The sequence below is a fragment of the Chrysemys picta genome, chromosome 7 (assembly GCF_011386835.1).
Source record: "Chrysemys picta bellii isolate R12L10 chromosome 7, ASM1138683v2, whole genome shotgun sequence".
NCBI classification, from domain to species: domain Eukaryota; kingdom Metazoa; phylum Chordata; order Testudines; family Emydidae; genus Chrysemys; species Chrysemys picta.
In genome coordinates, this window is record NC_088797.1 from 99546704 (window position 1) to 99565852 (window position 19149).

The 19149-nt window shown below is 37.8% G+C and overlaps 1 protein-coding gene across 6 annotated transcripts in view; it reads right to left on the reverse strand.

The window, feature by feature from the left end:
- Window positions 1-19149, reverse strand: part of ADGRA1 (adhesion G protein-coupled receptor A1) — a 502175-nt gene that overhangs the window by 48636 nt on the left and 434390 nt on the right. For all 6 annotated transcript variants that reach the window (XM_065552125.1, XM_065552124.1, XM_042856772.2 and 3 more), the window contains 3 exons: window positions 18661-18788; window positions 17261-17384; window positions 5326-5471 (listed from right to left, as the gene is read on the reverse strand). In XM_065552125.1, coding sequence (XP_065408197.1) covers window positions 5326-5471; window positions 17261-17384; window positions 18661-18788 — 398 coding nt within the window. The remainder of the gene's footprint in view (window positions 1-5325; window positions 5472-17260; window positions 17385-18660; window positions 18789-19149) is intronic.

Consider the following 19149-nt stretch of genomic DNA (forward strand, 5'->3'; position numbering starts at 1 on the left):
ACAAGCATCTTTTCAGAAAAGTTCAAAGATTGTTCAGACTGTGAATGACACACTCGGAAAAACAATCCCCAAACCTACCTCTACGTGCTGGAACTCAGAATTTGATTGCTTTCCCCACATTTATGACATAAGTAATACGATTTAAATTGTGATGCAGCATCTCCAGCTGCCAAAATTCTCCAACCCAGACTTGGAATTCTAGGTGAGTAGTTGGACACGATGTCCCCAATTTCTACTGCACTTGACAAACTTCAGGGGGAGGAGAACATAAAGTCTTTCTATGGTATGGTTCTGCCTACTGGGTTTGTGCTAAAATCCAGACTTTACATGTTTTCTCCAAAATACATGGAGAGGTAGGTAGTTTGAAGGAGGGACTTAGAAAATGGTTCAGGCATATTTTGACCTTTGATGTGATGGTGAATAACAAAAGTACTCAGTCATTTGTTATTATTCTTGTGTCACACCTATTTCTTAAGTTGCACTGGCTGCAGAATCAGGACAAGAGAATAACTGAAGAGGAACTTAAAAAAAAAAAAAGCTCTGGTTTGTTGTGACACCTTACTGAAGCCTGTAGATCAAGCTACTACATCCAAAGCTGCCACTAATTTCTATGGCTTCGATGATTAGGGGAGCATCTGCATCTGACTCTGATTTAAGAATTCTTGGGATGCAATTCCTCAATGATCCATTGCATGAACTGGATCAACTGAAATGATAACCAACATTTGCTGTGCTTTTTATCAAATTTAATATCAAAGAGCCAAGCTCTGCTCCTGGGGCAAAAGTATCCAGTTGTACTGGACAAATCCTTTGGCCAAGAAGGGACCATCTTTAGGATATGTTTGAGATTATGCTGTTATTGAAGAAAAATGCCCACTTCACGGAATGATATGCTGTACATAATATGTACATCTATACATATGTACATGCTGTACATGACATTCTTATATTATATACAGGAAAGGAAATGTATACATTTATTTACATTTAAAGATTTTTTTCATTGTTTTTCCATGCTTATTTGTATATATGAATAAAACTTCATTGTTGCTCTTTTTCTTTCTCTTCCATTATATACTTATATTATTTAGGTAGTAGTTCATATATAGACCAAACAATTGCAGGGAATACAGGAGTTGAAAGTACTTGAACTTATACTTGTACTTATAAATACATAAATACTATTTCCATGGAATATTTACATTTGTGCTTCTGTAATAGTGTTCTTAGTTGCTTATACTTAAGCTCTTTTTATTAGTTCTTAGGGGAACACTGCAAGCAGGGCCAGGGTAGAATAATGAAACAGAAAATTCACCAAGGCTGAATGGAACACAATCACCTTTGCTTGGCATGTTTTTACTGCAGAGGTTCTATTTTAATGTAACCTGACACAAATTTAGCAATAGACTCTAGCTACACAATCCTTCTATACATTTATAAATATGTCTGCCGTGTCAGTATAATGATACAGGTTAACACCCATATTTCCAGATATACTAACCCAGTTTATAGTAGTATAAAATTCTTCTCATCCACAATCATTCTAACAGAGCTGTTTAATGACCAATTTTCCCCCACTCCTCCTATGAGTCTCTCTAAAATGTACCGTGCAGTGTTCAAATTAAACTGATCAGTTCTAAGAGACCACACTTGAAGCCCATGTATGCACCATGTGCACAACCTGATCCTACCCATGCCTGACAGTGAGATGATGCCAAGTTTCAAAGCCCAGAACCAACCAATAGAAGAGGACAAAGTCTGCCAGCTGAGTACTCCTCACGTTCCAGGACAGTGGTGGGCACTTTACAAATGCCATACATAGACAGAATAGGTTTAGTTCCATTCACTCTGAAGCACATCACAAACTATGTTTATATAAACACATGTACAGCAATGACTTCATTTTTGCAGTGTTAATGGTCAGAATTTAATTGCACAAAATTCAGTGAAGCATTCATTTGATACATGTCTTGAAGGGCAGTTTGGAAAATGCCAGAATTTTAAGAGTTAATGAGTTTCTTTCACTAAATAGTTATGGGCATGAGAGCTTGCATTTTATTTAATCATTGAACTATGCAGAAAAGAAGTCACTATACTCAAAATAATGTTGCCAAGGAATGAGTTTCAGTAAAAATGTATTAGTTTTATATAAGCATGTCCTTTAAATTCCTAAAGCATTTCAGTTTTGGTCACTGTACCTATACATATTAAGAAAATAATCTATAGATGGCCAGCATTTCTTTCAGCAACCGAACACCGATAGCCTCAGTCAAGAAGCAGAGAAAACAAAAAACAAAACAAAAAAAACACACACACACAAAAAATACAAAAAAACCCCAACAAGGAAGTACATCAAATACTAGTTGTCATTTACTTTAATTCTTTAAAATTATTAAATGCTATAGTGATAAAACAGAAACCTTTTTGCAAGTCATATTTTAACAAAGAATAGAATGAAAAAGAAGTCATAAAATTCAAGTCACAATAAAAGCAATAAAATGGTATTGCAAAATCTCAAAGACTCATCTCCTGCAAAACTGACAAGAGAAAAACTTGATAAAAAACACAACAGGTCTACACTGATTTTTACATTGTTGGATTTAATAAACATGTCTTTCTGGGTCAAATGTATATTTATGAGTCAATTTTTTTAAATGGCACAATTAGGCTAAAATATATACCTGTAATTGTGCACACAATTAGTATAAAACTGCATGCCCAAATGGTAAAATGTACATGCAGCTGGCAAGATAGACTCTTGATTATTTGTACACGTAAATGCAATAATTGTATGTGTAACTTCAAATGTCTTTTCACGTACATAGGTAGAGTCTCCATTTTGAAAATTTGGCCCCTTGGTATTTATTCAATATTTTCCACTATTTCAACTGCTTTAAAAGGTGAATCAAGCTCTTTTAAAAATGCATTTGGTTTTTTTAATTTCTTGGTAAATACACCTCTACCCCGATATAACGCGACCTGATATAACACGAATTCTGCTATAATGCGGTAAAACAGTGCTCTGGGGGGGCAGGGCTGTGCACTCTGGCAGATCAAAGCAAGTTCGATATAATGCGGTTTCACCTATAGCGCGGTAAGATTTTTTGGCTCCCAAGGACAGCGTTATATCGGGGTAGAGGTGTATTTGGTAAATGCTGTTCTACTGAGTTATTGTTTAATTTCCTGCAGTAGAATCCTCCAGTGAATCACAACAGATATCCTTGTCTCCTTCAGCAATAATACATTAAGAGCGTTTATAAACATCCATATGCAAACTGGGAAGCCAGTCAATTCTACACATTCATTTTGAGGAAAGAAAAGTTTGCAGGAGAGCAGCAAACTGTGCAGTTTATGCGATACGCAGTCATAGACATGTTTGACAAATGATAGCCCTTATATGTAACAGTAAAAAGGGCTCAACTCAGCCTCTCTTATGTGAGCATAATTATTTATGGGTGCCAAAATCGAGGTAATTTGTTTGCTTTTACAAAAAATCAGTCCTGAAAAAAATTCATTATCTTTTACTTATGTGAAAATATTTCATAAACACAAAGCAGCCAATGTCAGCTTTCAGGTCCAAAAAACTAACATTAGCTGGTTAAAATCTATTTCTTATTGATATACTAACAATTTAAGCATTATCAAGTGGCTGTTATGGAAATATTATGGATACATGATACAGAATACTTTAGATATTAACTTCATTGAAATAACAAAATTAAAATGACCACGAAATTATCTTTGCCTTTCCAAAAAAACAACAATTACTAATTCTGAGTTTGGGCATTCTCTGAATTAAAGGATTTTTCCCCACATAATATGCCCATTTTCTACATGAAATGAAACAGATCCTTCACTATTTTGAAACTAGTACTAGCCATTATGGAATCACATCAGACATTTTAGTGGTTGAATCTCTAGGACATATGATGCTCTGAGTGAGAAAACCAACTGTAGAATCATTTTAGTTAGCTATTAAACAATTATTTACATGTACTCTTACAGCTAAAAGTATCATTTCTATTACAAAGTTTAAAATACCTACTATTTATTTTCACTGGCTGAGGAACTCCATACAATTGCCACAACAAGGGCTCTAATTAGAGTAATCTTTTCTGTAACCTGATTGTCTGTTGTTTTCTTCCAGCTCTAACAGAATTTGAATTTGAAGAACATACAATACACTGGGTCTGTGTAACCTGAAACAATTTTCTTCCTTAATAACCTCACTGCAGTACTTGAAAATTGACAATTATTCATTTCACCATGAGCAAATACCTGAATAACTGAAATTCACATCTGTGAAGAATGGTATAGTAAATCACACTCAAGCTCTCTCAACAAAAACATTTCCCTTTGCTTATATCTAACCCAAAGCCAACCTTCAGTGAGAGTCTTCTCCTTTTCACCAGACAAATTTTATGTAAGTGTTAACCAATTTCATCTTTGGAAAGAAAATATTTTAAAAAGCAGAGAACTGATGACAGTAATAAAGATTTCATTCAATGGGGTCTGGATTATAAAACACAAATCTTTGTACAGAACATATGCACAATGCATATTTCTATATAATGTTAACAGTCTGGCTCAGGTTCACACAGCACGGCCTATCAGGGCCATATAACAGACTTTATGTCCTCAGTAAAAAATGCTGTTCTAGGCATTTTTGTACAGAATTGACTATTTTGGACTGAGTTCTCATGAAATTATGCCCCTTTGGTGAGAATTCTTTTGAAATTACAGCTGCTGTAAACGCAGAAGAATTCTTTCCAGATGGCCTCCTCTACTGAGCATCTTGACAATCTTGCAGGTAGTGATAGATCATCTCTGGTGTGGGGTGAGGTGGGTGGTGGGAGAACTGGCATAGGATCTCTATGGAATGAAGAGTATGAGCAAGATTTGTGGGGAAAGTGCATGAGGGGAAAGTGAAGGTCATTATGGGCCAGTTTCTGATAATTGAATAGTACCTTACTCCACAAGTGGGCCACAGTATTGGCTCAATAGGAAATCAACAGGACCCTTTGGGGAGGTAGGTGCTATCTGGCATAAATAAGGGAATCAGAATCTAGCTGTACATAACTTTTATATATTTCAGTGTTTTGGAATTAGCCATAACCACCTCTGTAAAGTGGCAGATTTTCCCATATATTTAACAGACATTTCTGTAGTACTCTGAGGGATTCAGGTTTTCAGTGGCCTTACCTATAGTTTGCACAACTAAAGAGGACAGCAAATAATGCAACCAACTATTAAAAACTTTCGAATTGTAAACAAATCTTAGGAACTCAGAAAAAAAAATCAATCTTAAATGTTATTAGTCCATACCTGAGCAATGGCTGTTTTGGATAAGAAGGTTGGTCACTATTTTGGCACGGCTGAGCTTTTTTTGTGACTTGCTTATAAATATTCCTTGCAGTTACTCCGATCCATAGCGTAGTGGAGAGGGTGGAATAATGCAATACTATGCCAACCTAAAACAAGAGGGTGATAGTTACAGAAATCAGCAAAGGGCCAGTAAAACAAAAATACTTTGTAACATAAGCCTATGGTACAAATGCACAAGTAAACCAGAATAATTTTATTTTAAATGGACTGAATTTGTGATTGCCTTAGCAACATTTTTGCATCTCTCTGGTTACTTCTAATCAGTGCAAGAGAATTAAAATGATTTAAAAAGCAGGTGGCATCTCTTACTTAAACTAATGTTTAAATTATAATTGCTAATATCTGAGACACCCAGTAAGATGTTATGAAATCAGAACACATAAAATGTGTTTTCTGAGAGCATCATTAGTGGCTACTCACTGAATTTGCAAATTTAAGTCTATGGAAGATTGGCTTGATTCTTGAAGCTTTGTTGGCAAGGAACCTGCCACTGCTTTGCTAATTATGCTGCATATAATGCAAATTTCAAATCTGGGGTCAATGAAAAGGCAAACGTTTTGTCTGAATTTGTCCTATCAGCATTAATTTTAGTAAATTTTGTAGGAGCAGTATATCTTATTTCCCTCTCAGCGAGGTACAGCCATGTATGATCTGATGAAGTGAGGTTGGGATAAGATCTTAGCCATTTTAGCCACACCATAGCCAAAAGTAGGTGAAGAAGATTTGCATCTTTTAAAACAGTACTTAGTACAGAAATAAAAGAAAAAGGAAGTGCAAACCTAACAGTGTGGCTGTTCTGATCTTTCCAATAAAGTGCTGTGTATATCATTAAAAGTAAAACAAAAATACCAACACTAAAATGCTAACATCTGTACTATGCTAGTAACTGTTATTCATTACTATGGAAACAGTAATTGGAATTTTATCCAATCTACAATGCTGTATTATATTAGCTAAGTCTCCATCTGATTATATAAAATGAGGTTACTTTGAAGCAATAACCTGACATTTTGCTGTGACAAGTAAAATATTGCTATAATTGGAAAGCCCATAAATTTTTAAGGAATACACAAGATTGCTGAATAAAGCTAACACAAATCTATTATAATGATTTATCTAAACTAGAGTTCCATTTTTGCTTAAGTTGAAACAAAAATAATTGATAGAAAAAGAAAAAAACATGAATTTTGTTTAGGTTTAATAATACATCATAATATTTATATATATGCACAACAAATATTAATCAAGATAAAGGCTATTGGAATTCTTTTCTTTTTCCTGGGCTTGTCTGACACATTAGACAGGGGAGAGTATGGACTTCACAGTGGCTGTCGCTTGAGGTGAAAGCAGCAGAAATAAGAGAATGAGACATCTATGCACCATCAGCTGGCAGATGTTGCCAATTCAGTGGCTAGCGCTGTCTGGGTTTATTTCATGTGCAACTCGCAGAAGAGTTTTGCAGGGACACATTGAGTACTAGTATGATTCCAAGGGGGGAGGGAATGAGAAGAAAGAATCAGAAAAATACGAAGAACTAAATTAATAACATTGTTCTAGTTATTTCAGTGTAGGGATGAGGCTGTGCATTGTATGATTATTCAGAAAATATATGAAGGGTTTAACAAATGCATGGGCATGAGGGATGAGTCTGGTGTCAGTATATACAAATGTGTGAAGTTCAGACAACATATGGGATGATAAAATTCCATTCCCTATTGATGTACCAACAGATCTGACCAACAATATAAATTAATGTGGATCCTAATAAAATAGTACAATAAAATATGAATAGCAACAATTTCACTGCACTATCAAAGAAGCAACAGCAAAGGGGGACAGAATAGAATTTGTGTGTCACACGCTACCCTCATGATTTTTTGTTATACCATGCCCATCTTTCAGAGATTAGTCTCTTCAGTAACATGGGATAAAACATGCTAACAAGGAAGAGAGACCACAAATACTATTAGCTGTTGTACAACCTCTTAAATAATAAGACTATTTAATAACCTATTGGTTATTTCCTGCCTTTAATAGAGGAGAACATATTTTCCGGCCTTGGATGACTGGTAAATTTGAAGGATGATGGTGGTTCCAGACTTCTTATTTAGCCAGACATATATGAAGGCATTCATAAAATATTCTCAGTGCAGATTGGGTGAATGCATTGAGCTTCTATATTCCAGTCAAAGGGCAACAATGTCCTTTTTCTTCATATAGTCTAAAGCCAGAAGGGACTATTGTCATAATCTAGCCTGACCGCCTGTTTGTGCCTTACTTCACTCCATAAACCCTGGATTAGAGGACAGATTTTTTTGATGTTAAATATTTATTCAATAGAACAGACGTGTTTGTCACACCTCGTTTTGGGATATGTCAAGTGTTTGTAAGGGTACCCTCACTCAAATCCAGATACAGGATATGGGAGTTCAAATGTACGTGGTGGGTACTGAAAGTCCTAATGGGTTACATGTTTAAGGTGCTGAGTGGGATTTGGGTTTATTTATGTATATTGTGTTATTGGATTTGGGCCTAGGACACATGGACAGATGCCATATAAAAACAGAAACAAACAAATAGATTAAAAAGTAAGTAGTTTAAACATGATGAAAATATGCTTGCAGTGGATGTGGTGCTCGGGTTCATCATTGTGTACAGATGATGTTCACGCTTGCATGATGGGCCCTGTTTCCAGTATGGAGAAAAGGATAAAGATTGTGGATATTAGAGTAGTGATGTTTTATTACAAGAGAGTTTTGTGCTGACAGGCCTGTGTGTGTTTTCACCGAAAGCTACAGGGAGACCAGCCAGGACTGTCTGCATATGTTATAACAAACATTGCTTATGTTGTCTAATAACTGCAGTTGCTAAAGCAAAATTCCTCATTTTTCCATAATAATTATATGGTCTCAGTCTTTGCAAGGCTTTTGTGTTCTTGGAACTGTATCAATGGAACATATATTGTTTAACTGAAAAGCTTATTACACTTTTTTAAAGCAAAAATTTTGAGAAGATGATGTATTTAAAAAGATGATCCTTTAAAAATTTGTTCAGTGTCTTAGAGGTTGCTTAAGAACCATGTGATGTTACAGTTGCTATGGTAATGACTAGTCTCTTATTGATTACAAGAACAAATACTTGGGTAAACCTATACGATACTGGTGTCTAATGCTCCCTTGGACAGCCTTAACTTTCATTTCTTTCTTGTTGTCAATTTTTCCTTTTTAAAATGGCAGACATGTTCTGGAGAAGATTGCCTTTAATTCACTTGCTTCTGTTTGGTTGTGGCTGCACATACCCCCTGAAGCCCTGGAGAGCTAGGAAATTGCTTTCAGTGAAATAAAGAAGTTGATTAATCTATTTTCGGTACTTATATGATCACCATCACCATAGTAACTGAGTGCTTTACAATCTGTAATGTAATTATCCTCCAAACACTGTTGCAAGGTAGAGAAGAACTATTATCCTCATTTGAGCCACAAAACTTCCACTTGGCTGCCGCCTAACCCTGTAGGCACCTACATTCACTTGGTGCCCAAGTTTTTGAAGTACAAGTTCCTAAGCATCTGTGTTACTGCCTCTGGGCATGCACACTACTGCTTCACTCTGGGTGCCCAGATACCTATCTCCAGGGCTGGCCTTACCATGAGGTGAATGGAGGCAGCCACCTCAGGTGCCAGATGGCGGGGGGGGGGGGTGCCACTAGGACCCAGAGTGTAGAAAATGGTGTTTGCTGCTGGTGCATATGTATTCTCTCTCCTCTAGATGCACAGAGATGGTGGAGTGCTGTGCTGGAAGAAGGAGGGCACAAGAGACATAACAGGCAGGCAGGAGAAAAGGTGAGAGGAAACAACAGAAAGCAGCAGGAGCTGCAGGAACAGAGAAGAGGAGGAGCCTCTTATGTACCTCTCTAGCACTCCCAGGAGCTTGGACTGATTAACACCAGCTTCTCAGGGAACTTCCTGTTTCCTGCTGCTTCCCTGAACCCACTTGAGAAGAACAGGCAGTCAACTGAAGTAGTAGGAGCCAGTTAAGCCCTTAAGATGCGAATATCTTCCCTCACTCAGGCTCTGCTACAAGCCTGCTTATTTGTCCTGTTCAATTGAGTGTTGAGAGTCACTATAGCTGGCACCGAACAGCAGTCATGAACGAAAGAAGAAAACGCTCCTCTGGGGCAGAATTCAGAAAAAGAGAGAAAGCAAAGGAAGCTTTTCTATCTAAGCAGGAAGGAGCTCTCCGGAGATCCATAGACACAAGTGTTCACGGTGAACCTTCCGGCCCCAGTGAGGATGTGAGTGTTGAGGAGATGCCTGATCTTCCAGTTAGTCAGAGTGCAGGTGACCTGGCAGCTACTGCAGCATCCATATCTCCATCTCAAATGGATGTAACCATGCACATTCCTGAAGACAAGTGTAGATCAGAGAAGAGTGTGGTGGAGGCACAAGAAACAGCTGCTGCTGAATTTAGTTCCTTAAGTCTAGATGATCCAGGACTGTGGACCCACTTGAACAGTAGCCCGAGGGACTTCTTTGTACTGCATGGGCCACAGCAAGTGAAAAACTTCATGTTCCCCAAAGACAATGAAAATAGAAGTTTCCATCCAACACATTACTGGCATGAAATCCCCAATGGTGACAAAGTGGAGAGGCCATGACTTATGTACTCAAAAACCCAGAATGCTGTATACTGTTTTTGTTGCAAACTCTTGCAGCCTAATGTTTCAGCCACATTGGGTTCTACAGGAACAAAGGACTGGAAAAATCTGGCTAGAAATCTGGCATCCCATGAGAAGGCAGCAAATCACCAGAGAGCATTCCATAGGTGAAAAGAGCTTGAGATGAGACTAAGGTTAAAGGCCACCATAGATGATCAGCATCAAGAGAAGATTGCATCAGAGTATCTTTACTGGCAAAATGTTCTGAAAAGGCTCATTCCCATTGTGAGAATGCTTGCTACTCAAAACTTAGCACTACATGGCACTTCAGATCAGCTGTATGTGCCAAACAATGGAAACTTCCTTAAAATTGTGGCGCTGATGGCTGAGTTTGATGCTGTTCTCCAGGAGCATCTAAGATGAGTCTGCACCAAAGAAATGTACACACACCACTACCTTGGAAAAACAATTCAAAATGAGATCATACAGTTACTGGCAACAAAAGTCAAACAGAAGATTGTGGCAGATCTGAAGTCAGCAAGATATTACTCTGTTATTCTGGACTGCACACCTGACATCAGCCATACGGAACAAATGACTTTAATGGTGCGTTTTTTAACAACAACAGAACCTAGTGAAAATGTCCCTGCAATGGTGACTGTCAGAGAGCATTTTCTAGAATTTATTGACATTGATGATACTACAGGAGCTGGTGTGACAAATGTGCTTCTTAAAAAGCTGGAAGATACAGGAATTGCAATAGCTGACATGAGAAGTCAGGGCTACGATAATGGTGCCAACATGAGAGGAAAGAACAGAGGAGTGCAGACACGGATCCGAGAGTTAAACCCTCGAGCTTTTTTCGTCCCTTGCAGTTCTCATTCATTGAACTTTGTGGTCAGTGATGCAGCTTCAGCTTCCAGTGAGGCTGCTGAACTTTTTAATGTAATTCAAAGCATCTATGTATTTTTCTCTGCATCAACTCATCAATGGCAAATTTTGAAGCAACATCTGGGAACATCCTCTCTGACACTGAAACCACTGAGTGCCACACAATGGGAAAGTCAAGTGGAAGCGATAAAGCCTATCAAACACCAAATTGGGAAGATAGATGATGCCATAGTTGACATTATGGAGGATAATGGTATGACAGGAACTGTTTGTGGGAGGACAGTGGCAAAGGGAAATGGAATCACCAGAATCATACATAACTTCAAATTTCTGTGTGGCTTAGTGTTGTGGCGTGACATACTGTTTGAAATAAATGTTGTCAGCAAGAGACTCCAAGGTGTTGACTTTGATATATCTGGAGCAATGGAACAACTGGACAAAGCAAAGTCATACCTACAGCCTTACTGGTTAGATGAGGGATTTCAAAAATGTTCTGAAGAGTGCACAGAATTTGGCAGAGGAACTTCACACTGAAGCTATTTTCCCACCCATTCAAGAATACAAGAGTGACCGAAGAAGACATTTTGATTACGAGGCATGGGATAATCCCATAAGAGACCCCAAACAACAATTCAAAGTTGAATTTTTTAACCAGGTGCTAGATTGTGCAATACAGTCAGTTGAAGAACGTTTCATGCAGCTCAAGGAACACAGCAGTATATTTGGGATGTTGTATGATATTCCAAAACTCCTCACTATACTTGAGGAAGACTTACACCAACAATGCAGGACACTAGAGACAGTGTTGACACGTGATGACATGCGTGATAGTGATGCGAGTGGTTTAGGTGATGAACTGAAAGCCCTTTCAAGATACATTTCAGCAGGATCAACTCCAAAGGCTGTTCTGGAATGTATGTGCACAAATAAGATGACCACCCTCTTTCCAAATGCTTTTGTTCCTCTGCGCATACTTCTAACACTTCCTGTAACAGTTGCCAGTGGAGAACGCAGCTTCTCCAAGCTGAAGTTAATAAAAACACATCTACGCTCCACAATGACACAGGAGAGGCTGGTCAGCCTTGCAACCATCTCAAAAGAGCATGAGCTGGCCCAGACTGTGGACCTTTAGGAAGCAGTTCAAATTTTTGCAACCAAGATGGCACAGAAAGCACCACTTTGATTATTCAAACAGATAAAAATGTCAGCGTTTACTATGCAGAGAAGAAAAGTTACATTTGCTGTTCAGGCGTTTGAAAGTTAAGTGTTCCTTAAAATTTTTGAACAAGGCATTTTAAGTTGTTAGTTCTCCTTTATTGAGGTAGGTAGCAGAGCAGTACCATGAGAGGAGTAGAACAGGAAGAAGGCAGAATTGAGACCTTTCAAAGTTTTGGCCCAAGCGAGGGGGCATGGGGGCATCATTTGAGCTCCCCGCCTCATGTTCCAAAATGTTGTGGGGCGGCCCTGCCTATCTCCTGCTTAAGTTCTAGTGTGCTCAATAACCAGGGGAACTCCTCTGCCTAAAGATGCAATCTTTTCTACTGAAATTGTTCCCCTTCAATTAAATAATTGAATAATTAAATATTAATTGGGCCAGAGAAAGAGTGAGAATGACTCTACAACCTAGGTCACACGCTTGAGAAACAGATCACTGGCAGAGATAGGTGCTTCCCTGCTGCCTGGACTTAGGCACATATCTCGAGAGGGTGTAGGGTTTAGGACACACCTATCTCATCCGATGATCCACATCTCTCATTGCTATTTTAGGGGGCTCCCCACCTAGCATGCTAGCTTTGTGGATTGCATTTTAAGGTGCCCGTCTCTCCCCACTCATTGCATAGGGAACATAGGTGCCTAACTCAGACTTTGTGGGTTGCAGTCTTGTTCCTATGATTTTCTAGGTGCCTAAAAGTTATGCATAATGTTGCAATGCTTAAGTCCATTTGTGGATTAGGGTCAGAGAGACATGGTCAAACCACACAGCAAGACTGGGGTAGATTAGAGTGCTGAATTCAGATCTCCCAAGTCCCAGGCCGGCACTCTAACCAGTGAACCATCCTTCCTCTCTTTATAAATGATAAATAATGAGCATCTAATAGGTAGCAAAATGAGGAAAACCATTTGAATGGGATTTTCATGTCTGAAAGGAATTTTTAGACGTTTGGATTTCAGATTAAATACTGTATCATAGAGAGAAGTAATTTTTTTTCTTTGGTTCAACTACTTGACATTCAAGGAGAAAAAAAGGTGCATTAGTGGCCTAGTGCAGAAAACAGCCCTTGTTCGTATCATTAATGCTTTCTCTCTAAACTGGGATCAGTGTGAGACACTTAATTCTGGGATAGAGCAATGGTTAAACTCAAATATTGTGCAAAGACACCTGAAGGGAACTCAGTTTATTATTTCACGTAGGTGAAAGAGTTGTAATGAGGTTACGTCTTGTGCAAAAGAAAGTGCTGGGGGTGTGGAGCTGAGAATGGTGAGAAAGCTAGAAGAAGATTCACTCCACAATACTCAGAGCAGTGACTCCAGGTTTACTCCATCAGAAAAGGCTGCATTTGGAATTTTCTACCAAGCACTGCACTATAAAACAACAGTGCAGGGCTGCATTTGTTTCAGGGCTGCATTTATGTTTGCATTTGTAAAGCCGGGAGAGACACTGAAGGTACTGTAACTCTATCCCTATGGAATATATATTAACTTGTTTTAATGCTTCTTTGAGATAAATAATTTGAAATAGCATATTTACAAAACATATGATTAACAAGCAATATTATGGTAACATCCTCTTCAGATACATCCTATATGAAAGAAGATCAGAAGTTCTGTACTAGTGTTCTTTTCATTCTGCCCAGGTCCAGTTGTGCCTGCCAGAATTTAAAAAAGGATCAGCCAATCCTCATTCCTGCTTACACAGTCCTGAGGGACACCTGAACCAAATATGGCTATTTAAACAGGTTCTGCTCTGGCCTGACTGATCTTGACGATGGCTGTACTCATTGTGTGCACCCACTCCACAGGGCCTTGTGTGGAGCTGCTTGAGGGGCTATTGGGTATCATCATATAAATGAGCTCCCAGACACCCTGAGAAGCCATCTGCAGGTCCCCCTTCCTTCCAGCACTGGCCCCTTACAGGTTACTTCAACACTGTTGCAGCAATAATACCCACAGAGCTGTCACAAGAGGAGACAGGTACCAGGACTGGGGGCTCTGTATGACTTTTTTACATGTGTATGTTGGCAGGCAAGGAGGTTAGGAAGGGTGGTGGTGGTGAAACAATGGCTGTGAATGGACAGTATGTTCAGCCTGTGGTATCAGCTGAAATATCCCCTTCATGGGTTGTTCAGTCCATTCGATATCCCCTGCTGTCAATCAGCTCCTCTCAGGGAATCAGAGAAGCAGTATGCATGTTCAGTGAGTCTGTGTCATCCCTGGACCCTAGGTGGAGTACGGTGCTGACATTGTCCTTAGACAGGGCATGGTCTTATGTGGGTGAGTAACCCTAATGCAGGTACCTTGGGGGGCATGTGTGTGGGGTCTCAGGATCTGTTTAGATTTCTCTAGCTGCACAGTGTTGACTATGCTTTACAATGGCTCAGGATTTGGCCTAATACCATGAGAGGAAATAACTGCCATATGCATTGCATTTTATGAAAAAATTCCTATAGTTTATCATAGAATCATAGGACTGGAAGGGACCTCGAGAGGTCATCTAGTCCAGTCCCCTGCACTCATGTTATGTATTACTCATAACAGAATTATTAATAGCATTTAACAAAATCTATTTTTCATTATCATTTTTACTGTGCAATCTGCAAGGTAAATAACCAGGCAAAAATTGTAACAACAGATGGTCATTTGTGACCATGGAATTACATGGCTATGGCTGTCCTATAAACTTTCAAACTACAGATAAAAAAAATTGTAAATGATGTTTAGATTTGCTAGAACTTAGAGATTAATTACCATGCAATTGGCTAGATATTAAGAGATATTTATCTCAGAATAATGAAATAGACAACCATGTCCTATAAAATAATGTCATGTAAGGCATATTTTACAACATAGTGTTTATTGCATCAGAGAAGCTTATAATATATATAGGTGCTATCTGTTGAAAGTCAGACAAATGTAAATGTTCAACTTTCAGAACAGGTTACAGAAAATTAGAAACAGAATTCCTACAATTGGTTATGGGAGCTGTATTATATAAATTCCTGTACTCATTAAAAAAATCTAAATGTATAAAATGTTAAGGATATACTTCAAACAGTGTTAGAATTTTAAGTTGTAAAGAACAGGAGAATTCTAGCATGGAACTGTTGTCTTGTGGTTAGAACAGGAGAGGATGAGTCAGGATTCCTGGGTTCTTCTTGTGGCCTTGTAACGTGACTTTCACCTAACCTCTCTGTGCCTTGGTTTATTCACCTGTGCAATGGATATAGTAGTAACAAACTCACTTGAGTGTTTTAAGGTTATTTCTGTTCATAAAGGGCTTTGACAGCTTCCAGTTAAAGTATTATGTAAGTAGAAAGTATTACTTCAGCAAGAACAGCGTTGCAAATCCTCATTGGTATATTACACAGATCCTAAATATTTTATCACCATTTTTAATTGGATTATATTTAAGAACTTCATAATACACTAAGCACTAACTGTATTAACTATGGGCCAAATACTGCCTTTATTTACACCCACGCAGTGACATTGAATCCATTATAAAAATGGGGAGAATTGTGTGTCTTGTTTGCTTTCCTCAGACAGGAATAATTCAAAGTAAGATGTGTAACTTGCTGTCTATTCCTTCCTGGGATCACTATTCTAACTGAGAGATTGCATCTCAATTAAAATTTTACTTTATAAATAAATTCTATCAGGAAATACAGAGGGGCAGTTTACATGCTGCTATTTTTAGTAAGCCTGCTGAGCAATCATGAGTGCTTAGAAGAACAATTGCAACATTTTTTGATTCTCCTTGTTAGAATCAGAAATATTATAATACATGAATGAAAAAATATTTTTTTAATTAAAAGAGTGGGCAAAGAATAATTTATAAATTAGCTAAAAAAGGCAAGCAGGCAAGTAAGATTTATTACTGGTGATTTTTTTTTAACCTCTTGACTGCTAAAACCCCATGAAGCTCTGCTCACTTTTGAATTAAATGTGAGAACAGAACTTCTAATATATTAGTACTGTGGCTAGACTGTGCAGACTCAGTTCCATCATGAGTAATGGAAAGAGATCATTCACACATTCATTTTCAATGGACTGGGTTTCAAGACTATAGCCTGTTTAAGTAAAGGAGAATACATATCTCATATTAGAGGTCTCAATACTAATACCATTAGATAAAAGCTGAGTGTTGCATTCACAGATATTTTTGCTTAATGAAATTCTTTAGCAAAGGTCAGCAAAAATATCATTCATGAGAACAGGGGCATCTGTTGTAAAAAATTCCCCCCAAAAATATTAGAAATACAAGGCTGGATTTTAACTGGTCCTTGTGAGGTTTTGCTGAGAGGGGAGGACTGAAGCAGCCTTCTTCCCTTCCTCTCCTGCCAAAGGACCAATCACAATCTCATTCCCTGTATTCAGGCGAGCACAGAGACTGCTCCCTCTGTGAGTGTCTGGGATGAACCTCCCCATATAAGACGTATCACAGGAGGAGGTGGGGATAGTGCAGCCTGCACAACACCCACGTCTGCATACCAGGAAGCTCATTGAGGCTCCCTAACACACAAGCCCTTTCCCGGGGACAGGGTGGTATAAGCATTGCCTCCAAACCCTGCGCTGAACTTAAAAGTCATCATTATATTAGAAACATTAAGTTGCTAAAATATATTCAGTGGTTGCACAGTGGGCATAAGGGGCCTACATTACAAAGCTGAAACAGGTAGGTTAGTATGATATCCTCATGGTAAGCAACCACAATAATAATAATTCTAACTTTGCCCTTCTAATCTGAAGATCTCAAAGGGCATTACAAACATGAAAAATCATATCCCCCAACACTTCTGTAAAGAAGAGAAATAGTATTAACTCCATTTTGTTTTTGGACAAGGAAATTGAGGCATGGAGAAGTTAATATATTTGCCCAAGTTCACACAGCAACTCAGTGGAACAGATGGAAATATAATTCAAAGTTCCTGACTCCCACTGCTGCACATTAGCCTTGACAATCCTCATGGTGATTATTAATTCTGGTACATATGTCTGAGAAAATATAGAATCTTTGATAAGAAAGAACATCATCAGTATTAAGTCAACATGTATAATTTCAGGGGCTTTTTTTCTTTTTAAATATAAGAATAAGGTAACAAAGGTACTTACAGCTTGACATATAATTGGGTATTTTATGCGATTGATTCCACCAGCAAAGACAGCAAAAGTAAGAGAAGTATGGAAACAGAAGTTGAGAAGCATGTGCCATCCTTTTCTACTGATTCGGATTGTGCTGTTTAAAATTAACATATTTTTTCAATTCACATCTTGATTGTAAAAATCTTAAAATGCATTCTTATATTTTTGGAAAAAAATATTTTTGACATATAGATTTCAAACTCTCAGATTCTTGACTACTAGACTACCCGCAGAATGGAGGGTCTGTTTTAAAGCTCATTGAAGTCAATAGGAGTTTTTAAAATTTTTTTTACTGACTTCAATAGGCTTTTAAAACAGGCCCAGAATGAAGAGTGATTCGTGTATTTAAAAGGCTTTCTGCCAGATGTCAAATATGCAGTAGTCTAACTATGACAACTATGAAGGACTACATATAAGTTGAAGATCAAAATTCATTACATTAAATACATTCTTAATTAATGTTTATCAGCTTGTACAGTAAAATACATTCCTGCTCTTTTAAGTAGCTAATGACTTTTAACTACTGTGTACACACACACACACACACACACACACACACACACACACACACACACACACACACACACACACTTAAAAATCTCATTCATATAAATGAAATCACAACATTTCTAAAACCAAACAGATTTAAAAGCAAGAAAACACCTTTCTGATAAGATATTTATCAAATCCTTTGTAAAATGTTGTTCTCTGATTCCAATACAATTAGTGTATCTTTCCAAGGGGCTGTTGTGAAACTGGAAGCTCGCATCCAGTAGTTTGATATCAAAGGTGGCCTTATATCACAGAGCTTTATATTGCAGTGTCAAATTATAAAGAATACAAGAAATTTTAGGAACAATATAAGACCATCTCTAGACACACATCTGTTTCTTTTTAGGGGAGGCTACAGCTTAAGAACAAGCCCACCATAATATTTTATGGGTTTAGTTTTCTAGTCCTTAAATTTTGTTTCTGTGTGAAACCAATATTTGAATGGATAATTTTTCCAAATGGAGTCAAGGAGGACACATCACCATAAGTTACTGGTTAGAAAAGCTTGTTTTGGTATGTGTTTTCACATTAGAAAGTTAATTATGAATGTTTTTGAGGGGAAAGTTCAATTTCCCTTTTCTCTCACGGAGCTTAGTATAAACAAAACAGATTATTTGACTTTGTATACATTTTTACTTATGAAGCACCATTTTCCATTCTTTTTTGACTACATTATGCTGTAAATTTTAGTATCCAGCGGTAACTAAAGCATTTAAGCATTTTATCTTTGTGCAAAGAAAAGATAGATAAGGACTGCTTCAGTTTAATACTGACCACTCTAACATGAATATGTGTTTGCTGCTGTACTGAATTCTTACCTGTGATGCACAATGTAAGTGATAATGGACGCAAACAGGCACAATAACATGACTGCAGTACATGCATATACCACAGGGTGCAGGAACTCCCCTGGGTACTGGGGAAAGGAGAGCACTGTCTTCAAATCCTGCCAAGGAAGGAAAATGAAATTAGCATTTTAAGAGGTGAGAATTTAAGACTTCACTGCAATACTCCCATCATTCCCAATTTTAACCCCCTCTAGATTTTCACATGCTGCATTTTGGAACAGGAAAGTAAAATGATGAATTTATCTGCATAAAGTTCATGAATTTACATTCCTCAAACTGCTCTCCACGATTCTGCATATACTTCTCATGGGGAAATTACCTTTCTTCCACAGGCAAGTCTGTCCTGATTTAAAAAAAATAATCCAGAAAAAAAATGTGCAAAATTCCACAGCAAGCAGACATCAGTAATGTCTGTGCTATCTGACAGTATGAATTTTATGCATCTCTTTTACTATGATA